Below are 26,083 nucleotides of genomic sequence, written 5' to 3' on the forward strand. Positions count from 1 at the left end.
ATTCTGCTCAGGTGAAAACAAAGATAGTCACTGAAAATGAGGCCAGAGTACCAGTGCTTCTGCAAGTCTTTGCATGTGTCTGAGTGTCTTCTCATCTGCAGCTTTAACTAGGTAATAAAGTATCAAAAACCTAACAGATAGGAAAATCTGGAAATGTGTGCCAAATTTTATATGACGCTCATAGCACAACTGGAAATGGCAGGTGGAACAGCATGAGATAAACCTTGATGTATGTTTCATGTGGTTCTTGGTTCCTTTATCTGTTGCTTATTTATTGGACACCAAAGGAAGTTTTGTCCCTTAGGTCCTATCAGAGGAAGCTACTGTATCCCTGCTAATAGGACTCCCTGGCTAGCAGAGTAAGTTATTACTATTATTGCACTATTAATAATTCTGATTCTGAGTAATACTAGGGCGGTATGCGGTTTATTATTACTGTGAATGGAGAATTGTCACATCATATTTTCTAAAATGTCTTGGGCTTATTAGAAAGAAGGGTGGGGGTGGGGGAAGGAAGGCCATGTCTAATGGAATACTTCAGTCTCAAAGATTCCAAATGACATTTGGGTTGTGTGTGTGTGTTTTGACTTTTTGGAAAAAACTTATGATGATGCTGTAACTCAGTGAGATATGCCTCAGTCAGTTATCTTGTCAGCAGTCTGAGTCAAATAAGATCTCAATAACAGGGCTTGCTTAAACCAGCAAATCATGATTTGAGCATTTTGCCGTAGAAAAAAAAATGTTGCCTTTTCTTTTTTAGTTACTGTATCCAAGCTGACCAAATTCTCATCCTTTTAAGTGATAAATGAGCTCTGAGATGCTTTCTCAAAGTAGCAGTGTGGGTGAGTGATAGGATATATTTTTTCTGTCTGGATCATGTGTTGTGATGATTTAAAGCTCACAACCAAATATGGATGTAGATTATAAAAATAAGAGAGGTTCAAATTAGCACTGCTTAATGCAAAACTCTATCAGTATGCAAGAAATCCTAGTACCTCCATGACCAGGATGATTATATGGTGTTTGAGGGAAAGAGAGAATGGCGGTAAAGGTCAGTGAACTGTGTCTGTATAGAGACAGTTTGGAGGAAACACTGAAGTTCCCTGTAAAACTGGTCTTGGGGACGTTTGCCCTCCATGGGAGTGTAACCAAAGAACCATTTCTGATGTCTTACTTAACTGGGATCAGAAGCATTGCCTAGTAAACAGTGCACTGCAGGGAAAGGAATTGGCAGAAGGGAGCCAGAACTACCTCAAGCCATGGTAATAGCAGTTGTGTGGATACTCTAAAGCTGAGGGTTGGGGTGAAAAGACAGGCATTGCAATGAAGAGCAGCAGCAATCTGAGAGGCAGCTGTGAAGCCAACCAAAGAGGTGAAGTTGATGGGGTGTGAGATGATTGTTGTTGAAGACTGGGAAAAGTTCATCAGGGAGCTAGTAGGGAGATAATCAGCCAGGTGGATTCAGAACAAAATTAAGGGCTAGAAAGTGGAGCAGCCCATGGGGAGAGGAGTTAAGGATAAGTAGAGAGTGGCCAGAAAGACACCATTAGAGCTGGAAAGAGGAAATCTGAGCAGGAAAAGCAGGTGGTGGTGGTAATGGTGGAGACACGGTAGATAGAAAGAACAGGACAGGAATGGGAGGAGACAGTGACACAGGAAGGACAGCAGTGCCTCTGCAGCATGATAGTTTTGAAAGTCTCTTGCATGGACAGCTGAGGCTTGAGTGCCCAGCCAAGGATTCTCAAACTGGGGATTGTGACCCCTTAGGGGGTCACAAAGTTATTAGGGAGGGGGTCATGAGCAGTCAGCTCCCACGCATGCCAGGGTTCTGGCTGTCAGACATGCGCAGGGCTGACAGTCTGAGCCCTTCAGAGCTGGGTGGCCGGAAAGCAGTGGCTGCTGGCCGGGTGCTCTGCTGTGAAGGCAGAGCTGCCCCCAGCAGCAGTGCAGAAGTAAGGATGACATGGCATGGGGGGATTGTCACTTTGGGGGGGGGCACACATCACAGACTGAAATATTTTCAAAGGGGATCCCAGCAGAAAAGTTTTGAGACCCCCCCGCTTTAAGTAACAAGTACTTAGGATGTATTTGAGAGAACAAGCACTGGCTATGTTCTGCTTTGAAAATTCCTCTTGTTTCTGAGAGACCAGGTGAGTAAGGTAACGTCTTTTTTGGACAGCTTCTGTTGGTGAGACAGACAAGTTTTCAAACCACACACAACTTCAAAGCTCGTTTCTCTCTCCAACAGAAGTGGGTCCATTAAAAGATATTACCTCACCCACCTTGTCTCTCTAATATCCTGGAACTGTCATGGCAAAAACTACACCTTGTTTTTGAAGCAGCCAAACCTGGAAACCAAATCCCATACAGAGTACCGAGTGGAGCTTCTTTCAATGTTCCCCTGCACCTTTCTGTGTGAGTACTTTTAAAACAGGAAGATCCAACATCAGAAGGCATACAATTTTCAGTTATGTGGGGAAGTAATGTTTTGTACAGTGTAATCAGCTGCAACTCATTCACTTGCTCATTCATCTATACAATAGAAAGTTTTAAATTCAGGTCTGTTCTTTAACAGCATTAAGCATTTTCATCACCAATGTCTTGACATATTCATCCATCAAAAATTCTAATTATATTAGTTCCATCCTTTGGAAGTATTTTTTTAAATAAGCAATGGAGGCATTATTATATATATTTTTATTGAAGTATCTATTTTCATACATTTATTTATGGTACACATATAAAAAAGTTGGTGATATCACAAGTGCATATTGTATGTCACTCATAGTGAATAAAGTGCTCCCTCAGCACTTATGTCTGCGCTAGAAAGTCACTGAAGCATTATAAGATAAAGCTCCTCGTAGACATTTTCCTATGTTCCATGCTTAATTCTGCTTGTGTGAATGCGTAAATGCCAAGATGTCTTTTGTGCAATAGCTTTTAAACAGCTGGGCTTTATTCATGACTGATTGCTCAGAAAACATAAAGCATAATTTACAAGCAATAGTGGCCAGTGTCATAGCATGTGAGCACCTCATGTTACTTAAAAATACAGTTAAATAAACACAGTGACCTGTACAGGTTTGGTTACATAGTCTTTGCTTTACTAACCCATATTTGTTTACTGGCATGTACCTCATTATTGCAAAGCCCTCATCTCACCCATCAGACAGATTATATATACAGGTGTACTTTGAACAGATCGCCAATCTGTGGCAAATAACCAGTGGAAACAATTTTTATAAGGAATGGGCTTCTGCTGAGAATATCCCAATTCTAGCAATAAAGCCAGGACTCAGGAAAGATTATAAAGATGAAATGGGAAAGAAAAAAGAACTTTGTCTAAATGAGTTCCTAGGTTTTCTTGTTTTTCATGTAGGGTGGTGCTGTTTTACTGACACAGGTATCCTGTATTATTATGGGGTTTTAAAGCAGTAAAGTAATGGGTTTATTTTGTGTTTTATGTCTAACATTGAGTGGTTAGCAAAATCAACTGTGTTAGTGTGCAATTAATACAAGTTGTGTGTTCCTGCTAGTTAAGAGGGTGAGTGAGACTGAGTGTTGTTATGGAATGCTTTTTTTCTCAATGAGAAATAGCACCTTCTAATAGGATGGCACTGTCGATTCCAGGACTCAACACCTGCAACTCTCTGGTTCAGAAGTGAGATAGTGTTAATATCTGAGTCCTGTTGAATGAAAAGATAACCATAAAAAAAATAAAGCACCATAAGTAATCTCTGTGATCTCATTTTTCCCCAGTTAGCTTGTATGTTAGTGGTTTGCAGTTACTGTTGCATTATGTACCATGACATGCTACAGTGGTTCTCTGGTAAAATTATAATATTACTACATAAACTATGAACTGTTGTCTTCAGTCTTTCTTTTGCTCTTAAGAATAGGCATTATTTCAAGACAAAGAGGGTGCTAACCTATATTTCATCATTATTGATCAGACCAGGGTTTCACAAATCAGGAGAATGACTAATTTTACAACATTTTCATGTGTGCTCCACTGCTAACACCTTCAAAAATGTGAATGCCTTCTGTATTTAAGAATGTGTAGAAAATTGATGTCATATTAGTGAGTTTAATAAGGCTTCTTAAAGAAATCCTGAGAAGTCAAAAATCCAATAATACTATATCATGTATATATTATTCATGTGTATATTAATGTATTTTAAGTGAATTTAATACTGGTGAAAGATGCTAGTATTGATTGCCAACCCAGAAGACTTCATTCCTCTGTGTGTCTGTAGATGATAGATAGTACACACAGCAGCAGTGCAAGCTTTCCCATAATAGTGCTTCAGTCATGTTTTAGAGGGATTATCTTTAGCTAGTCATGGGTGACTATTCAGATGTAGATGCGTTCATATTTGAGGGTTGTAATCATTGAACTCCTGAATACAAATGTCACTCAAATACCCTTTTCCCAGTAGCTAACTTCACTGGTGTCTAGGAGAGTATACCACAGATACTCTCCAGAGTTTATGCACCATTATATTCAGTTTTCCCATCTCTACCAGGACTGAGGATAGTTCAGTCTTTGTACTCATTCACTTTTCAGGAATGAGTAGCAACAAACTTGATGGCCATGGTGATGGCCAAGGTGGCGGTTTTTGTAGTGTGAACACTTGCCGCCTTGGAACTGAACTAAGAATATCACTTCAAATTGGCTACTTAATAGCTGTCAGATGGCAACTACATTTGGTCAGTGCTCTATTTTTCCTTCTATCCAATTTTTTTATACCATGCCCAGCACCATGTACTGAGGACCTGTTCCTTGACTTTTCAGTGCAAAGAGTTAAGATTTATTCTGATTTGCTAAGGAAAAGAAAAAGAACTGAACTGAACACAAAAGACCAATTTATTTAGTGAAAGAAAAGAGGATAGATTTTTTTTGTATTGTCTGAACCAAACCAATCTGATTCAGTTCTAGTCCCTGACAAAGAATCCTGGTTCTTTAAGGTACCAGACCTTGAAGAACATCTCAGTGCAAACCTTACAGTTACATACTGTAGCTCCAATCCTGCAGTGGGTTACATGGGAAGGCAGGGGCCTGCATTCTTTGAGTCAGCTGCAAAACTGTGGCCATAGTGTGTAGTCAGTAATACAGTTCAGATGCAAAATAGTCTGCATACTGTACTTCCATTATACAGAAAGGGGGAAATGTGCAAAATACAGACATGGGATATTATTCCTGCAGTTCCATCAGTGTGATCTGCATGCTTCAGTGCACGAAATGTGGGGAATGCTAGTACAGAGGAAAGGGAGCACAGGCACTGAGGAGAAAAATGAATCTCCAGAGACACCATTAATGCTAGAACTGTGCAAAAAATTCTCCCTGCCATTGAAACAAGTAGAAAAATAAATTTTATGAGCAGGTTAAAAACATAAAAATAAAAAATGAAACACTTTTGTTCTTCTCCTTAAACTACTGGTTGGTTTAGATGGAAACATAAATCTGTCACTATACTTTAGAAAATTGTTTTTGTAAAACAAAATACTGTAATCTAGAAGGGGAAATTGTTAGTTTAGCATAATTCTGTCACAAATACTACACTTTGGGTGTTCATCGGTCCATTCAATTGGTCACACATGGGCTCAAAGATCCACTACATTACATATAAATGAAACAACTTGAAAAGATAGTGCTGTCACTTGGAAACAGTTATGGTTCTGCAGGACAGAACAGAGGATTGTTAGATCTTTTTGGGGCAACAGAATCCCAGATATTTTTGGAGCAAGTCTTCACAGCCACTTACAACAAGCTGTGAGAGTTTTACATCTCAGAAGAGGGAATCCAAAATGGCAATATATGAAGTTTCACTATTCTAGTGGACTAGGAAATACGGGTCCATGTCCTGTGTGACCCTGGACATTTAATCTCTCTCGGGCTCCATTCCCCATCTGTAAATGGAAATAATATTAACTCCTTTCTCCTGCCCTTGTGTCTTGTGTATTTGGACTGTAAAGGAGGTGCACTGTCTCTTACTGTAGTTTGTATTCTGCGTAGCACTATTAGATGCTAGTTTTGGCCAGAGCCTGTGAGTGCTACTTTCATATAAATAATCCTAACCAAGGTGATAGGCACTTTACAACTGCCTGAGGCAGCCAGGGAATAAAGCTAATAGGGGAAATGCACGTTTAAAATGCATGAAGTCACCATATGCAACAAGAAAAATAATATGTTTTGCACATAATGTTCTTTGCAGTAAATAACTAATTTTTATGCTGGTGAGCAGGCAGATGCCATGTATATCAACTCTTAACTCTACAAAACAACTAGAAATGGAAGACACCGATAGATCTATAGGGAATTTAGATTATAGAGTTGATAGACTATGAAATAAGTGGAACTCAACCAGGAAAGAATTTGGTCCATTGTTTTTCAGTTTATAATTGCCATGATATCTCTGTTAGATATGCAGATTAGGACTCAAAACTGCTGACCACAAAATATGGAAACCAAGCTTATTATTCATTTGGATTCCCACCAATTTTCTTGGCTAAATGACAGAGTCATTATGAACTTCTGCCTGTTCTATATGTTGCCCTTTATACACTCTTTGCTCTTCACATTGTTATTCTTTGTTTCTCAGACTTTCAATGATTTACAGGACCTTTCTTCTGCTTTTGCTGACCTTTTCTCACCTTTTGGGCTTCTCCAATCCACTGTTTACTGTCAAAAGTCTGCACTTGTATTAACAATATTTCCCACTCACTTCCTGTTGATTTTTATCACCTCTTCAGTTGTTGACCTTTTCTAGATTCAGGACATTTATGTAGTGTAACCTTTTTCTACTGACTCACCCACCGCACCGTATCCCTTTTAAATTTCCTCCCTCTAGCTCAATACTCTGCATCTTATATTTTCTTATATCTTCATCTGTTTTTCCTATTGTTGCAGCAACTGTCACTGCACTTATTGTCACAGTTTTATAGTACCAGAATTATTAGTTGTTCTTATATGTTGTTTATATAGTATCATAGGTATGCATGGCACTTTAAATATAAAGCAATCCCTTCCACAAAAAGCTTATCTGTTGTGAAGCTCCCAATGATGACACAAAAACCTTGTGGTGAGTATCAATGGTGAGTACCGACCTTAGGGCAGGCTGTTAAAAACCAGGGCACAAACCCCCTAATTGGTTGTGAGTTCTAAACTTAGATTTCACCAACCAGCTGCACCAAGTGCAAACTCCTCAGACACTTTAACACCCTTACCACAGAGTTACAGAGAGTCCCCATTTGGTATTCCAGTCTGTCTTGCCACCCAGGTCAGCATGTATCTGTGATAGATGGTCCCTTACACCAGGAATCACAGCAAATATTCAGGTTACTCCTAATTCCAAAAGACCAGCCACTTATCCAAGGTCAGTTGCACTTTAGATCTCACACCAAAGACATCCTTGTAGCCAATCCTATAGTAAACTATATGAAGATTTATTAAATAGGGAAAGGAAACTGCAGAGCTAGTTACAAGGCTAAAGCAAATGAATGAGTTATAGTCTTAGGTTTTATAGGGTAATATAGGTTCCTATAATCAGCAACCTCTATTCATCCTTTAGGGCTAGCCCAAGCTAAGCAGCTGGGGAGCTCTTTACAAGCTGTAAATGGAGTTTCAACCTTGTAAATACGGAGGAGAGACCTGCAGAGGCAGTGAGGGAAGAGAAGGGGCGCTGAGAAGAGTGGGAGGGAGATGTGTATTTTGTTGTTCTATCAGCTGACAACCACGTGGCTTTCTGTGCCTGGGAGAGCTTTCTCTCCCATTTTGGCCTTTTCCTGTATATAAACTTGTACGTAAAACAAAAAATCAACATTTATATTTGTGTATTTTTCTGGATTTCCCATGTGACTTTTTCTGATTAATATATGTTTAATATATTGAAATAAAAAATACTCTGGTAGCGGTAAAAAAAAACAAAAACAACCCACCTTGCCTCTATCACAGTCCAAACAGCAGACAGGTCTTTAGTTCCTTTGGTTTGGGATTTTTATCCCCCGCCTGCCATGTGCTTGGAGCTGCAATCTTAGCAGATGGGAGGAGTCCACTTGCATGACTCATCTTCACAGGGAGGAGACCAGAACAACATGAGTCTTTAGTCCTTTTGTCCATGGGTTCTCAATCCAGTTGTAGGGTGTTTCAACATGGAAGATCCAACCATAGCCCATAAGAAAAGACTGTTCAAGGGCTCACTTTTTACTAATTGCGTATTTTTAAAATATATATGTTTTTAATCACACCTCCTATTAGTGAAATGACATACTAAGCATTTGTATTTCTTTAATTAAATTAAATTAATATGGAGGAGTAAATCTACCTAATTATAAATGTAACCCTTTATTTTAAGATAGACTGAACGATTCAAAAGCGAGTAGTGATTCTGAATGCTTTGTTTTTTGGGTGCTCAACCTGACACACCTTAAAGGCGACTGAATGTTGGTGTGGTGCTCCACCCTTTCTTAAACTAAGGATCACCCCACTGAAAATTGAACCCTTTTAGGGTGTTCCAAGTTGAACATTCAAACACCAACATACCAAAATTCTCTAGTCACTTTTGAAAAATCTTGGCTTACACATCTTGCCTTGGAAAAGATAAAAACCACATTATATTAGACTGGTTAGATATAGAAGCCAACCATGCCTCTTGGAAATAGAAACATAACAGTTGCCATACTGGTAGTGGCACCCTAGTGCAGTGCACTATCCTTAACAAAGACTAGTGCCAGCTGTTTCAATGATACTTGAGAAGTTTGCAGATTGTGCAAGGGGAATTCTTATTCCTTGTTTGATGTCCTTGTTTGGGCATGTAAGGGCAGAACTCAATCTAGCTCTTAATTTGCTGTCTTATGATTTATAGTTATACAGGGATAGGGAAGAAAGATCCCTTTAAAAAAGATATTAAAATTATTTAATAAACTTGATATCAAAACCTATATCATGCACAAAAAAGTAAAGTATAGAAATTAATGAATAGAAACTTATTGTGCCACAACGACTTAAGACCACTTTTTCTAAAATGATGGCCTAAAGTTAGGCTCCTAAGTTCACAAATTCCTAAGCCACTTTTGAAAATGGGACTCAGCTCCTGTACCACTTGGTGCTTTTTAAAAGATGTACCCTATATAGGCATCTGCTTTTTCCAAAGTGCCAAGCATCTTGTCATTGACTTCAGTGGAAGCAGAGTTAGGCCAACACTGAATATGTTCAAAATCCCACCCTAAGAGTCTCTAGGTAGTCCTAGTCTGCATTGTAATAATTGCCTACATATCTGTTTAACTCATTTGGCAATTCAATATGATATACTTCTCGTTACTCATTTAATGCCTGATCGTGCACCGCTAAAATCAATGGGAGATTTACCATTAACTTAAATAGATACTGGATCATTTTCTTACCCATCACATTTCCTGTTTTGTATTTACTTGTGTGAAGCAACTGTAGGGTTCAGAATTTAAGAACACACACACACACTTCTTAATGCCACAGAAATCCCTCCCAGCCAGCCCATTAAAAAAGAAAATTAAATGACAACAATCTATAAATACAGTCCATTCTTGTCATTGATTTCCATTGCTTAATGTAGTGTTTGTTAAGACCCTCATGCAGATATTCAGAGGCACGGAGCACTCACAAGTAAATAAAAAGTAATACCTATAATCTGCTTTGCTTGCTTTTGTTTTGTGCCTTTCTTATTATGATCTTATTTATAGATATGTTTAAAAACATTCAGGGGACGTCAAACTCTAGTATTTTAGTACACTGGCTGAATATTGTGTTGGATGTCTTTAAACTTTATAAAAATATCTCAACCGTGACTTGAAAGAGTCAAGCTGTCTTTAGGAGAGAAGTGCCATTTGTCAATGGCAGCAATCAAGTCCAGGCTTTATTTATATTATCATTAGCTTTCTCAACAGTAGTCCTACAGTGTCTGGTTGAAGGTTTGATGTTTGCATCTCTACAAAAAAAAAAAGGTTAATTTTAGAAATGATACAAACAGAGTCAGACTAAAGCAGGTATCTTGGAACATATGAGTAAGTCAGGATAATTTTCATAGTTGATCTACTTCCAATCTATTCTGTGCTGTCATCTTAGATGTCTTTCTTATCCATGCAACTGTCACTTCTAGTATTGACTTTACAGCTAAGGCTAATTGGTGAACTAATGCTGTGATAACATTTCAAGATGACGCCTTCTAGGGTTGCTACTTTGTGGAATGTTAACTCCCCCTTCTTTCTTAAGGGTCTGTAGTGTTCGGTATTTTTATCTCGGTGGCAGAATGGAGCACACTGGCAAAGGATGTCAAAAGTGCTTATTTATTACCTGAGATAGCATAAGAAAGACAGACAGGACCGGGAGTCCTGTACCATACAGGAACTGCAGCTCCGGCACAAGCCTTAAGATGAAAAGTACAATGAAAGTACAATTAACCACAAGGATATAAAGTAGCACATAAGCTGAGCAACCACAGCAGCAGCTGCAGTTAGTGAACAAAGAAGTGAACCTTAAGCAAGGAAGAGACCTGCCAAAAGGATACCTACAGCAATATACTCCTGGGGGCCCATCGATGTAAGAAGCTAGCCTTATTTAAGCGTGTGCAGGGATGCTTATCACCAAGAACGAGGGAGACCCATACTTCGTTCTGATAAGCGGGTGACGTACGGGAACCATCCTGGCCGAGGCATCCGCTGTGGCTTCCACGGAGTCTCGGGGAGTCTCCGCTTGGGAAGGCTCTCGGGGGATTGATATACCCTTTTCCCCCCTCAACTTGCAGCAAACCTTACCCAGTAATACATGACGTATATCTCAATCCCAGTAGGGATTGGGCCTTAACACTTAGTTGCTATTAGTTTATTGGTAGTTAGCTAGGGACCTTCTGGAATAAGGTGACGTTAGTTGTTTACTTCAAAGAGAACTCAGTCATAGTCTTACTTCTCCTTTATTATTATTAAAATAGGAACCTTTTAGCTTATCAAGCATTAGCAAATGTCTGTGGCCGTCTCAGGATGCTCCAGACCCCAAGGCACTTCCTCCTCTGGCCTAAGGTCGGGCAGAGGGCAGCGTCTGGGTTTTGCTCCTGAGAGGTCTTAACTCTTGCTTTTCTGGCTTAGCATTGCTTTTAGGGCCTTGCTCTTGTCAAACTATACTGATTTCGCGTTACAAAGTCTTGCGCGCCCTAACAGGGTCTGATCTGAAACCAATGGAAATCTTCCCACTGACTTCAACAGGTTTTGAATCAGGCCCAAAGTAGTAAGTAAGGTATTTTGTAGATAATAGTGGGCATCTGCAACTACAGTACTGCATAATGAATCCCCAGTTTAGTATGATGCATGGCTGCAAATATGAAATATGAAAGCAGATGCAAATTTTGTTTTCATTTGCTGGACTAATAGAAACATTTGCTACTGTTCTGGAAAATTAGCTTTAAAATGGTGTTTACTGTGCCACAGTTTTATCAACAATTGATCTAACAGAGTCAATGAACAGGACTACATGCTAATAGCCCAGGTATTTCCTGTAGCTCCTGTCTTACTCATACTATAGTATGAAAAAGTAAAAAACCCATTATTCTCTAGAGAATAAAGAACTATAAAAAAAAATCTGATGTCCTCATACATAGCTTCAGTCATTGCTTCATATTGTATTATGCTAAATGAAATCATACCATGAGTCTTCAGATCAATGTTTCTCACTCTATTCATCCATTTGTACCATTTTTAATAATACAAATAACTTACACTTATATCCCCTCCTTTTCCAATAAATAAATTGAGGGACCCAATATCTGAAAACACTTGTGATAATTTAGGCCAGAGTGATTTGTTCATGGTTTCAGAGCAAATCTATGGCAGATGCAGGAAAAGAAGTCCAATCTTAGTTCTATGCTCCAACTAAAGCCAATCAACAATTCAAAAATCATGAAAAATGTTAGTTTTTGAAGTTGTTTTAGATTTATTGGATTCACTGAAATTGACCTTTTTTCCCAAAATGGTTATCAACATTTTTCATTAACCAAATTTAAACAAAAAATTATAAACATTTTGCAGAAAAGGAAAAATGATAATGATGTCAGCCATTTTGGGTGAAAAGTGTCTTCCTCTGCAGCATGGGGCATGGGTTCCTTGCAGGTTTAAGCTAGTGTAAACGATGGATTCTCTGTAACTTTAAGTCTTTACAGGAGTGGGTGGGTGAGGTTCTGTGCCCTGCAATGTGCAGGAGGCCTTAAAGTCTGTGTGTCAATTCTGAAAGGCTCTTTTTCAATGAAAAATGTTTTCATTCAAAAATTTTTGTCCAGTTCTGGCTTTAACCTCTACCCCTTACTGCCCATTGCTTGACCTGGATGAATCAATAGTTGTCCTGTTCTATTCGTTCCCTCTGAAGTGATTTGCATTGGCCATTATCAGAGGACAGGATATTGGGGTAGATGGACCATTGGTCTAACCTAGTATGGACATTCTTATATTCTTCCTCTTTCTCCTAGTTTTTATATGTATGCACAGAAGAAATATGCAATGTTCATACCCACCATAATGTGTTTTATGATTGTAGTATCTATCTCCTGACACAAATCTGCAAAGGAACAAAATGCCAGTGTAACTACATGACAAAATAAAGATTCAACTGTTAATTGAACAAAACTGTAAATTGCCTAGAACTGCTGTGCACAAAAGATGTATTCTTAAGAATTTCAGCACCTATTATAATAATACATTAAATTTTAAATACTGTACAGAATACCACTGGGTTTTTACGACAGAAGAATATAATTGTTTGTCTGGTTTGGAGTTCATTATCTGTCTTATCACTGGAAAGTCTGCAAGCATTCACTGTAGATTTAGAGAGAAATTAGTTGTTAAAATGATTTGTCTGCAGACCTTCAAATTTTCCCTTGATCTAATCCCTTGATTCATCAAATTAGTTTAGCTTCTTTTTCATTGGGTTATTTCTTATTTTTCTGAATAAACAAGTAAGAAATTAGCAAACTCATTACTCTGTAACCCCAGGACCTGAATATGCAAGAATCTTTGCTTTTCCTAAATTCAACGTGTAATGTAGTGCTCAGTTCATCTCCAATTGTGATGTCTTTTGCCAGCGCAAACCAAGCTGCACAGTTTCTGATGGGGAGGAGGAAGTTTCGTTGTAGAGGCCTGGAAGTCTAAAAAGTAGTGAGGCTGTAGTGGACCAGTGCAACGGGGAGTGGAGGACAGAACAATGGCAGATAATAAGGGCTGTGAAGGGCATTGTATCCTGGTCATTGCTGGCTGTTGTGTGAGTGTAAGCAAAGCAGTTAGAGATGTGCTGATTCAACATCTGCTGGGTCGTCTTTTCTGGCAGGGTTACTATGGAGCCCTAGGCACAAAGTAAAGCTGCTCTTTCCCAGCATAGTTCCTGGGGTAAACTAACAGTGGGAAAAACACCTGTCCTTCCTCCTCCCTCCAACCCCCAAGCTGTAGCAGGTTTCTCTGGTTCGGTTTGCATCTCCCCATGCCAGCTGGGGTGAATCTAGCCCATCGTATGCCAGCATACATTTCATTGTTCTTGGACTCTTATTTCTAGTCTAACCACCTGCCATCTGAAGGAAACAATAAAAATAATTAGGGTTGCCTTTCTGTATCAGAATATTCCAGACAGCTGAGCAAGACAACTCTGCTCCATACTATCCATGGAATTGACTCATCTCCTTGTGAAAGATTCAGTATTAAGCCCACACATAAACAAGGCGGCTTTGTCCCACAGAGTCTTTCCAGAGACCATTTTCCTTTTATAGGGTTCAGCCCTGCATGGTGCTGAGTAGGACTGGCTGGGAAACCATTCCATTTTGCACAAATATTTGACATTTGTTTTTGTTCTCATGTATAACAAAACCAAGACCTTTCAAAACATTTTGTGAAAAAATGAGCAACACAGAGACCCTGTAGACCAGTGTTTCTCAATTATATTTTGCCGCGGCACCCTTGAGCAGCCATGCAATACCCTCCGTCAACAAGTCCAGGAAATCTTTCCCTCTTTGGCGGCGCGGTGCAGGCTGGTTTCGGTGGCGCGCTCTGTAAGCAGTTTTCGGCGGCGCAATCAGATGTTCGGCGGCGCAATCACGGCTTTTCGGCGGTGCCATCAGCTGTTCCGCGGCGCGCTCAGAGCTCTACCGTGGCGCGCTGCCAGTTGTTTGGCGGCGCACAATTTGTGTTGATTTTGGCGGCGTGGTTCCGCTTTTTCGCGGAACCCTTCAACTCAGCCCGCGGAACCCAGAGTTCCGCGGAACACTATTTGAGAAACACTGCTGTAAACAATAAGCCAATGGTTAGGAGGATGATTTGTCATGTGGGAGACACAGATTCAAGTCCTTGCACTGTGAGATTTCTTTTGGTTTCAATGCAATGGCATTTTTCAACAGAAAAAAAGTTTGGACCAGCTCTAGTGCTGATTGCCTTCAACTCCCATTGACTTCAAAGGGAGTTAAGCCTGCTCAGTACCTTAGAGTATAAGGTTCGTAATTCCTCTCTTCCCCCTTTTGAGCAGCTGTGTGCATAGTGAATCCTTAGCCAGGGAAATAGTACATTTATTGGAAGGCTGCCATAAATAGCTTCCTGATGTTGGCATAACATAACACACTACACTTTCTGGTTCCACCTGGAAGACATAACCTCTACGCTAGGCTTCACCAGTATGGAGAGCTGCCATACAGCCACCTGGGCCATCTTCATTGTTTCCTGTTTTTTAGTTTAATAGTAAAAATATAGATTTTGATTGTATCTGCTCTGGCTTTTGATTATGCTTTGCTTTGTTAAAATAAGCAGCTTAACTTTTGAATCTTAATCAAACCATCTTCATTGTTTTCCTGTTGTGATCCCTTTGATTTTTTTCCTCCTATGAAACCAACAAAGAAATCATGTTTTGTTTCAATTTGTGAAACTCATCATTTTTCCAAACTTTCCATTTCACGCTGTTTGAATTTTATTAAGATCTCTTTACACAGAAGCTGAATGCCAGCTATATGATGCCCTAAGGGAACCAAAATGCTGTTGCTATAATGTCTCAAACCCCCTGAGACATTTAATTTCTACCAGAAGCTCCTTGGAGACTTATGGCTAAATACATAAAATATTTTCAATGTTTACAGAAAGACCTTAGTCTCCGGATGAATTTAATACACATCTTTTTATTTTTACCTTCAAATTGGCCCATTGAATTAATGCCAAGCTTGCTAGTAACCCTCTACTGCTCCTCGTCTACATGGATTGATCTCATTTGGTGGGTTTTTGCTTTGGAAGTGGTGATAAATACACTACATTATTGTGAATCTGGACTTTCTAAAGGATGTGAATATTTTCTTTTTTCCTTTCAACTGCACATCTCTATTTACTGTTAGCAAATATTTGCACCAAAAATCCTTCCTCCAACCAGCACCTTTTCTATTTTGTTTGATTTTCCACCCCATCTCTTGAAACAATTTTTGGAGATTGATTGCACCTTCCACAAGAAACTGTTGAATTATGCTTGATGATCACCTGATGTTTTATGTAAAGATCAGTCTTGATGTCATCAATGGGGCCAACTGAACAGTTTAAGCCTTATTATAAATATTAAATACAACAGTCCAGTACAGAAATAAGGTTAAGGATTGGAGGAGATTTTGCGAATATTAAAGCTGGTCAAAAATTTTCAAAATTTCAAGGAATTTTGTCAAAATGTTGACAAAAAAGGATAAAAATTATATGAAAGTTACACTCTGTTTTTATGACCATCCGTAATGTATATGCCTCGTCTTGGAGGGGGATTTATTAAAGCAGGATAAATAAGCTCATTATGTAGAATTAGAATTTTTTAATTTATGTAAAAATAACTTTTAAGATATTTGTAAGAAAAATAAATCAATAAAACTGTAGGAACTTTTTAAAGCCCTGATAATCTATACTAATAGCCCTGATAATCTAATATTTTTCTAACACAAATGATACCAAAACTCTTTATTGTTAATACTAGGCCAAATTAACAAACAGCTCTGAACTCAGCCACTAAATTTGCAAATACAATTCTTTATGTGCTGATTTTTGCATTCCCAAACCACCTAGTAGGCTAACTACTCAAATTACCAATGCAAATTCTATTTATATGTGTAAATGTAGTTAAATGGGGGCACATGCAAGATAGCAGGGGCAAAATTGCAAGTCATTTTGGAAACTGGGGCCCTAAGTCTCTCCTTGACATAGTTCTTCTCTTGAACCAATATTCACTTCAACAATCTGCCCTTGAATATTTATTAACATTTAAAAATCTTTCTCAGCTCAATAATACATCTTGTCTATCTTTTCTTCCCCCATATCAGAAACTCCTGAGAGAGAGAAAGCATGGCACTTACCGTCACAAAGAAAGAAAATATTATTTTTATGCATATTGTGTTTTACATTATTTTAATATTATTGTATAATACAACCAATGTTCATAGTGTGGAATATATTCATACCAAATGGCTTTTGTAATCATCAGACTAGTTGCAGAAGCTGCCTAGTGCAAATGTACTTTAACAATATGAATATTATCTCTTAATCCCTTTATACAGGCTCCCAATACAGCCTTTTTCCAGTGATAGACCACAATGGCATTTTTAAGTGCCAATGTTCTGTTAAAATATCAGCACACTGGAAGCATGATGTACCTTGTACATTTGGCAGTAATGAAGTGGTTAAGGAAATTAAATTTAATTGCCTAGTCACCAGTACAGACATCTGAAAAAATGCCATAAATAATTGACTGCATTAGTACAGGTTTCTTCTTTTATTATAAATACTCTTCTCATTCTGTTCAGATGATTTTGATTGGATGACTAACACTGAATCTAACAGCTGCATTCAGAAAGTTCTGCACATGTGTCTTTCTTTACTGGTAGAAGTAACCAAGCAGAGGTTCAAAATGCCTCAAATTTAGCTACGAAAACTGAGAAGGCATTTCTAGCAGCAGGGTGAGCACATGAATATTTTACAGTTATAAAACAAGTACTCACCTTTTTATTTTTCATTCCACCCTCTCCCTAAATCTTATCCCAGGATGTGTGACACAGGAGAAGGGCTGTTCACCTTTCAGACGAGGGAAGGAGAGATGATCTATCAGAAAGTCCATTCTGCAACACTGGCAATAGCTGAGCAACATGAAAGACTAATGATGGAGATGGAGCAAAAGGCACGGGTAAGGTCCTTCCTCCAGTATTTTAAAGACTTCCATTGGTGATAAGGAACAGAATGAGGCTTGATCTACACTTACCCCAGCGATTCGGCGGCAGTCGACGGGAGTTACGCAAACTACGCAGAAAACTTGCGTAGCTCCTGTTGACTGCTGTGCTTCTCTTCTGCGTGCCATCTTCACAGCACTGCGCCGATGGGAACTGCATTCCCGTCGACACAGAGCTACACCACTTGCGGGGGTGGATTAACAGCGTCGACTTCCTGATCGACTGTGAGGGTCTTCAATGACTGCTCAGTTGATTCAGATAAGTCAATCTGACGGCAGCGACTTTGCTGCCGTCAGTGTAGACATAGCCTGAGTGAGGGGTTCTGATGACAGATCCAGCTCGTTATGCCATAACTGTGTGTTTAAAAAACCAACAACCCGCCTCTCCTCCCCCCCAACAACTTTGATTTTTTTTTTTTAAGGATGATAATATACAAAATAAAGAAATCACAGGGGGGAGAGGGGGAGAGAGGGTGATCACTTAGGCTGCATGAAAAAATCCGAGGGGAGAGAGAGGATTATCACTCAGCTGAATCAAGCAAATTCAAAGAGTGTCTGGAAAAAAAGAAAAAGAAAGGGAAAGTAATTTTCAACTAGCTCTTGCAGTTTTGGGTTGGTGGTGACATAGTCCTGTATGTGTGACAAAGCATGCAGCAGCACACTGCACACACTGGAATATGGAGATCAGAGACCTGGGGAAGCCACTGGATAAAGATTTAGGGCATGGAAATGTATAGAAAATATTGTGGAACTGGAGACAAGACGACTTACCGACATAGCAAAGATGGGAAGACGAGAGTTCAGAATCAAGGTTAAAATGAAGTTGGAGACAAGAAGGTCCAACCCAAAAAAGGCAATACAGGAAATGGAACAGTGTTTAGTTATGTTCCTGTTGCCCAAAACACTCACCACTCTACAAAATATCATAATTCTATTGGGTAAATAATAAAGCAGCTTTTTTTCAAAAGTGATTGAATATTAGAGATGGTGTCAGAGGGCTTTCTACTCACTGCTGAGTGACACCCCTTTTGGGCAGTTCTGGGGATTAGCTCTGCTCAGTTCAGCACCCCTTTCTTTCTCATCTACCGTCTGCAGTTCTCCTCCCACTCATAGAGTCCGAGCATGGCTGCTTCATGATTCAGCCCTCTGACAAGGTTACATTGTCATTCCCTTTCAGGGGAGAGGAGGAGTCCTTTAAAGTCTTTCTGCTCAAGCAGCATCAGGCATTGCTCAAGTCTGCCAGCCTCCCTGACCCCGTGACTCCTGCCATGACCCAGGTAGTCTTCTACTTCATTGTCCAAAGCAGTACCACTCTGCAGTGGTTGGTAGGGGAATTCAGGCCCACCCTCTACTCTGGGTTCCAGTCCAGGGCCCTATAGTAAGTGGTTAAAGTCTGTAACAACACCTACCTTGCTGCTCTAGCCCACGGACTATTTCCTGCTGTGTTTATCCAGTCCTCCTAATCAGATACCTCTCTGGGGCCTTTCTCACCTTTTTTCTCCCTTACTACAGGGAGAGAGGCTATAGGTTTCCTTCTGCTTCCCCCCCTTTCTCAGCCTGTTCCCTCACAGGTGAGCTTTTTGTAATCAAGGCTCTCTGAATAGCCTAAATCTCCCTCATTTTGCTGCTTAATTGCCTGATTGGGCCCACCTGATCTAATTCAGCTCTCTCAGGGATAGTGTGGAGAATACGCCATCACAGATGGTCACAAAACAGAAAAAAAAAAAAATTGGGATTGTTAGATCAGTAACATAATTTAGAGCACTTCATAATCTGCTGTAACTGATGCTGGGCCACATACCATGGGTCTCCAGCTCCCAGGGACCAATGCCTGATTTGCATCCCCTCTCCCCGGTTGGTGGCAGCAGCAGTGGCAGTGCCCCGCGAGGGGGAGTGTGTGTCTGCGGACCCATTTCCCACTCTTCCCCGTTCCCGCCCCCCCACTCTGGGGGTGGGAGGTGTGGCTGGGAGTGGGAGTGACAGGGGCAGATGCCTCCGTGCTGCCCGGCAGTCCTGCGTGACCGGGGTCCCTATGGCTCCCTGGTGTCATTGCCAGGAATGACATTTTAGATTTTGATGGGGAGGGGGAAGCAACTTTAATTATGACACCAGGAGCTACTTAGGCACCTGAAAACTCTAGGTTTTTTTGCACGTAATAAATTAGAAATTTAGCTGACAGGAGCACTGTACTTAATTCCTACATAAAGAAAAAATAAACACCAATTAAAGCCATATTTTAAGTTTATTTGTAAATTTAGAACAATAAGGAGATAATAAAGCAAAATATTTATTCCCAGTCTCAAATCTGACTAGGCAGATGGTAATGACAACACTGATTTAGGCCATTACAAATGAAAGAATTAAAAGAATGTAATGTAGTTGGTAACTACTTATGTGCTTTACTTTCTGCATTTCTCTAAGTGTAGATAATGAAAAAATATCAATTCTATATCTTTTAATTCATTTCACTTTTAGTGTCCTAGTAAGTGCTCCAATGTTTGAATTGCAAATACTGCACAGGAATCTTGGTCTAAGAACTATTTTCAGTCAGATATGTAGCCTTTTTAAAAGGTTTTAGAATCTTTTTTGTAGTCTCTGGTTTATAACTTTGTTTTTTTTTAAAAAATAAGTCTTAGGTGCTGGAACTAAGGGTACTGAGGGTGCAGCATCCATTGCCTGGCTTGAAGTGATTTTCATTATATCCTAGGCCAGCACGATAGCTGCATGATCTCTAGATTATTCTTGGATGTGATTATTTTGGAGAGCTTTTTCTAATCCATTATGAAATAAATTTTCAGATTATGTGTTGTAACTTGATCTTTCACCACTAACATAAATGAGCTGATGCTAAACTACAGGGGTTAAGATGAACATTTAAAAATTTGTCAAGGGTGGAAAGTAGTATTAGAGAGAAAGTATGTTCATTAATAAACAAATGAAGGAGGGGAATAAATTCATGATGACTCAAAAGTAGCTGACATCCCAAACTTTTTAAAAATCTCAAAAAAATCACTATCTAGCATGTAATTAAATGATGGGTGTTAGCCACATGGATCTATAATGAACAAATTTTGGCAGCCAAATCTTGCAAACTGTTCAGACTGGCTTGGTTTTATATGCACTGAAGGTTTTATACAAATAATTATGATCAATACAAAGGATTAAGTTGGAAGGAGGTTTCTAGTTTGTAGCTGTAAGGATTTGAGAGAGTAAACATCAAACTTCACTGAAATTCACTGAAGTACTCAAGTTTGTGAGACTCTACCACCCTCAGAAATATTAAAAAGTAAGTACAAGAGGAGCTAAGGTTACTCACCAGTTGCACAGCAGACACATAGCTACAAAATGGCTGCTTGAGGGCAGCAGTAGCTTGTATCTGCACATACAAAGGACAAGCAACTCCTCAGAAGGTATTCTGGGAAAAAGGTCCTAGAAAAGTGCAACCCTGGGGAGATTTGGTAAAATGAAGGCATTCACAGCATTTGTGTGTAACAGCCTATGTGGACTCACCTGGTAACCTGACCCAACCAAAGCTCATGGTAGGCAAAGGAAAGATTCTCACAAGTGGGATTAAATGGCAGAATAAATGGCCACACTGGGGTACTGCCATTCACTAAAAAATTAGGGCACTGGAAAAAATGGGAAAGTTTTAAGTGTAATTTAAACAATATCTGTGGTGTGACAGCATTTACTTATTTCTTCATGGCAGGGAAAGATTCCAGGTGGTCATTCTTCAGTGCTGCTCTTGCAGCCTGAAACTTCTACAGCTGGGCTGTTTGTATGGATAATTATCACCTGAACGTGCCTGGGGCTGCTGCTGTTGTGCTGTGTCTATTGGTGTCACAAGGAGCTTGCTCCGGCCTTTTTAACATGTCAGTGTGAAGGTGAGGGGCAGATCATGGTGAAATCTGCAGCATCTTCAGGCTAAGCACAGAGCCTGCTGCTGAGAGCTTGCCTTGCTTCCACCAGCTGAGCGTGTTTGTTTCATGATTGAAAAAGTGATGCAGAGGCTCCCACCCCTGCTATTGGCTCTGCCATATGCTTCATTCTTATTGGCTGAGCAAAGATTAGGCTGGGGGGGGGGGAGGAGCAAGCAAGGTCATTGCTCCCAGTCCTGCCCCTGAGTGAAGGGAGGGGAAGAGGAGACAAGCAAGCTACACTGCTCCCTGCTCTTTTAAAAATGAGGGTGAGATAAAAGCCCCTCCCCCACCTAAATGGCACCCCTGTTGCTGCATCCAGCGAGGGGGCAGAGGGGCCAGGAGGACACTTGCTCCCCCCGCAGCAGGAACCCTCAGCCACCAGCAGGCCTAAGCTGGGGTTGGCGTGGCCACCAGGGATGTCAAAGCCCAGTGGCCCCGGCCGCCTGCGACAGTGAGGGGGGGGTGGCTCTGAGGAGGAGGGCCTGGCCGGCACCCCCCTCCTGGCTGGCACCCAGGGTCATGGCTCCTCCCTCCCCCTCTCGGTACGCCACTGGCTGGGGCTGAAATCAAGGACTTATAACTGGCTGCTTAATGGCCACCCCCCCAAAGTGCAATGGAGCTTGTATGTAGTAGGAATTGAACCCTGTAATTATACTGGTTTTTTGCAGGTTCCAGTCAGAGTACAGAGAATTACTGCAGTTTGCTTGTTCTGTTTGTTTATTTTTGCTTTATGGGACTTGTCTTTCAGGACTTTCCACCTGCTCCTCAGCTCCTCCTTTACCGCTTACTGAAATTGTTTTGGCTCTGCCATTAGATGACTGTTTTAAAAACATCAGTTATGGTGCTTCTGACCATATGGTGCATAGCATTAAACTCTTAGAGCAGACTGAGAAATAAAAGTGACTTATCATCCATCCAATGTCTTATTATACGTGTGTCTCTGGGATGCAAACTTTATGGTGACTTCCAAAGGAGAAAAATAGGCTGGTGAGCTGTTTTACAGCTTTGTGATTTATAAAAGAGGCCTGAAAGTTTCTTGATGTATATAAATACATAGTAAGTCCAGTGTTACCTGGTTTTACTGGAGCACTTACTGGAGGTCTCATATATATGGAAACCTGTAACTGAAGGAACACTGAATCTTTAACAAAAATAGTTTTCCCTTTAGTCAGACTGCATGGCATTGCATCTCCAATATCATAATCCTATCATTTTTCTAGCTGTCCCATTTTTTCTTAAAAGACTAGTTGTGAATTTATAATGCAAGAAAGCAAACAAAAATATATTTTAAATCTAGGATTTAGAGGCCACAAATGTGTTTTAAAAGCTTCCTTAAAGCTTCCCTTTTGATCTTGTGCCATCGCCTTTAATACTTAACTTTTCTTCTTTTTTTTTCTGTCTCTTTTTACCTTGAACTGTGCACAATTAATATAGTATTACCAAGGTTTTTTCATAAATCTAAAAGTGAAGGAAACAACACAAAATATGAAGTTAAATAATATATACATTAAATATATATAATATATATAAAATTAATATATAAACCAGGAAAAAGGCAGGAAATTAAAGATGTAAGGGTAATTCCATACTTACTCCTTCCTTCTAGTCTCAGTAAATTGAATAAAAGAAGGGACTAGCTTTGAATTTTTTGTATGCTCCATCATGAACATTACAGCATTTTTAATACTTAATGCTCTAATGCTATGTTTAAATTCCTCCAGATTAAAATTGTTATAATCCAATACTGTAAAAGATGAATGGGGTTTATAAAGGAAATGACTGTGAGGCTTTAACCATAGCAACCCTGATGAAGTATATAGATTATATACCCCATTATGAGAACTAAAAAGCAAACTGAGTTCTTTTAACAGTCATAAAATACCAAATTTTGTCAATAAAGAAAAGGCAAAACTTGTTCTTGCTGCAAGAGGTTTGTCAAATCAGGGTATTGCTAATAGCTAGCAGCAAAGTTTACTCAACGCATGGGGAACTGTGTAAACAAAAAGCCTTATTTTATCTCAGTATAATAAGCAATAAACTAATTTCTGTGCTAAGGAACCTACTGCTAAACAGTAACACTTAACAGTGCTCTCTGCTGGAGAGTTTTGTGGGTTGCAGTGGGTGGGAAGAAAAAATGAATCCTTCCCAATAGCCTCCAAAACGCATGAAATGGCAGCACAGCTTGTCCATGGCACTCACTGCAGCAACAGGACTGCAGTAGCTCTTGTGTCTCATGTACCCTTCCATCACCACCCTGGAAAAGAATGGCCAGTAGATGCATGTAGTCATGGTCTCATACACTTGTTTCATGGCCAAAATCCCCTCCAAACGTTTCCAGAAAGATTTAAAATATTGTGTTTAATAACATTTAAATTAAATAAAATAATTACCAGTTTCTATTAATGGCTTCTTGGTGCCACTGTACTGTCTATGTTAGGTTATCTCTATCTTTGGTTTTTTCATTAATAATGTTCAAGTGTAGTTATTTGGGCAAGGTGAAAAGATGTCATTGGCTTCCAGGGTACTTTTTGTTTTAATATTTGTCTTTTGCTATCTATTTTTGATAAATATGGTGCTTGTAAAAGTTGACAGATTAACTGAAATCCTTTATTTATCAAAAGAAAAGCAACAGCAGTAGTGCACGTTTCACCATTATGCTACACAGATAGAGCAATACTGGCAAACCCTCCTAGTATAGATGCAATGTATACTGGCAAAAGGGTGCTTTTGGTGGTCTAGCTTATACCAGTTGCCCAAACAGAATAAGCTGTACTGACACATGCACTTTTTTGCTAGTATAAGTGCATCTATCCTAAGGCTTTGGCCAGTATGAAAATGTTGTTTAAAAAAAAAAAAATCACACCCTAAGCAGCATTACTATGTCGGCAAAAGTTTTAAGTGTAGACCTGGCTTCTAGGGATGAGAGAATAGTTCACTCTCTGTGCCCACCGAGTTCTTTGCCTCTCTCTTTTTACTATCAATGAGGATGTCAACTATTGCCAGTTCTAGTGGTAATTATTAAAAAAACCTCAGAGACTATCAAATCATGTGAATGTAGTTATTCCTAAAGATCCTTATGTGTCTAATCTCCACACCACAATAAAATTTCCCCCCGTCTTTGAAGAGGGAGTGTTGGGCCTGATTCTCCTCAGACCTACCCCAGCTTTACACTGGTGTAACACCACTGACTTCTTTGGAAATACTCCTGATTTATACCAGTGTAAAGGCATGCGCGACCAGTCTCATTATGTTCGAATGTGTAGAATGGGGGCTTGTGGATTGCAATGCACTTTGATCTTTTTGAATGTGTAGGGTCAGTTTTATTGTTCTGTTTGTGAGTTAATGACTCTCTTATGATGGTTTGAGGAAAGAGACGTGTACTTTAATGGCCCTAAAAATTGCTTCTTTCAAGAGGTAGCAGTAAAACTCCATTTATATCTTCTCAAAAGAATTGTAATTTAAAAGTTTTAAAATAAGGTTTGAATAATGAAAAACAGCTAATGTTAGTCATATGCCAGTAACACTAGAGCCAAAGTACTTGGAAAACAGAGAACTGTATGTATTTGTGTAACAAGATAAAATATAGTAAGTGTATAGAAATTATAGGAAGGAGATTCACTAGCACTGTGGACAGCAGGAATGAGAAAGTGCTGAAAATTCAGAGGGTGACTTTTTCTTCTTCTGATATGAGACATTTTACAAAACATGAACCTCTTACAACTTACTGACCATAAGGCTCTCTATCACTCTTGTCCTAGCTACGTTTCTAAAAGTTATGCTCCAAGAATTGTTTTGGGGAAGTTCTGTGACCATGTGATGGAGGAGGTCAGACTAGATGATCACAGTGGTCCCTTCTGGCCTTGGAATCTATGAATCTTCTTCTATCTCAAAGTAATATAAATTCTTTAAATTAAACAATGTCTTTGAAGCAAGGAGAATAGTACACATGCTGAAGAAGGAAGTCATGGAACACTACTCAAATGTTGATGCCACACCATAATTTTAGCAGATGTTGTGCTACCATTTTTCAGATGCAATGAAGAACCAAGGTCCTAACACTTGTGGTCATTAATGGTTCTATTTCACTTTGTGTAAGAGTGGGGGTGTTGACTCTGATGACCTGGACAAAAATCTAAGTGCTTCCAAATTCTTCCTGCAGTTTCAATCGGATACAGTACTCTTCTTCACTTCCTGTACTAAACTGTTATGTATTGTTGCTGTGCACTTTTAGAATTAGCTAGTGTATCTCAGCTCATCATGATGATGATAATTTGTTTTTCTAAAAGATATACTCTATAATTCTTATTATAATCATGTCCTGTGTTATACAGCAGGTCATACTAGCTGATCACAATGGTCCCATCTAGTCTTGGAAACTATGACTCTGTTAGTCTACATGTAGGTGCCTGCATTCCAGTGATGGGTTGTTCAGTGATTCCCCATGTATCTCTTTATCCGATCCTCAGGGATGTCATGAAGCTCATTGGGTTATTGTTTCTAAAACTCTTTGAGAGCTGCAGATTAAAGTTGAGATGGAGTTTAGCATTTTTACATTATTATCTCATGAGGAAATTGTCCAGTTCAACTCCAGTGGACTTTTGCAAAAGTGAACCTGTCTCTCCTGTCTGATATAACCACCCACTGTACAGCTGGTAGTATGCAATTTCATAATCTGTGATGAGATTCCACCTCCTGACAGGTCCCTGCCAGCTGTAGGTATTATCAAGGGGAAAAAAGTATAATGCTGTTTTTTTCCTCAGTCTCAGTCTGCACACTCCTTAATTTTAGATTTAAGTATTGTAACCCCAGTTCCCATCAGTGTCAATTATTTGATTCAGAAGTCCTGTTGGCCTATAATAATTTTTTTTCTGTGACATTCTGTCATGGGGACCTCTACTCATTGCTGGAGTGTCTCATTCTGACTACATCTGGGGAT

The 26,083-nt window shown here is 39.5% G+C and overlaps 1 protein-coding gene and 1 long non-coding RNA gene across 3 annotated transcripts in view; one reads left to right on the plus strand and one right to left on the minus strand.

The window, feature by feature from the left end:
- The window catches only part of DOK6 (docking protein 6), a 372,406-nt gene that overhangs the window by 237,334 nt on the left and 108,989 nt on the right, over positions 1-26,083 (plus strand). For both annotated transcript variants that reach the window (XM_067537434.1, XM_067537433.1), the window contains exon 6: positions 17,047-17,185. In XM_067537434.1, coding sequence (XP_067393535.1) covers positions 17,047-17,185 — 139 coding nt within the window. The remainder of the gene's footprint in view (positions 1-17,046; positions 17,186-26,083) is intronic.
- LOC137146242 (uncharacterized) lies at positions 9,744-12,576 on the minus strand. The gene is made up of 3 exons (XR_010917863.1): positions 12,531-12,576; positions 10,328-10,400; positions 9,744-9,962 (listed from the first exon to the last, which is right to left on the minus strand). It is a non-coding gene; the product is annotated as an uncharacterized lncRNA (long non-coding RNA).

The sequence above is a fragment of the Emydura macquarii genome, unplaced genomic scaffold (assembly GCF_026122565.2).
Source record: "Emydura macquarii macquarii isolate MOO-44397 ecotype Brisbane River unplaced genomic scaffold, CSIRO-AGI_Emac_v2 contig_431, whole genome shotgun sequence".
Classification (NCBI taxonomy): Eukaryota; Metazoa; Chordata; order Testudines; family Chelidae; genus Emydura; species Emydura macquarii.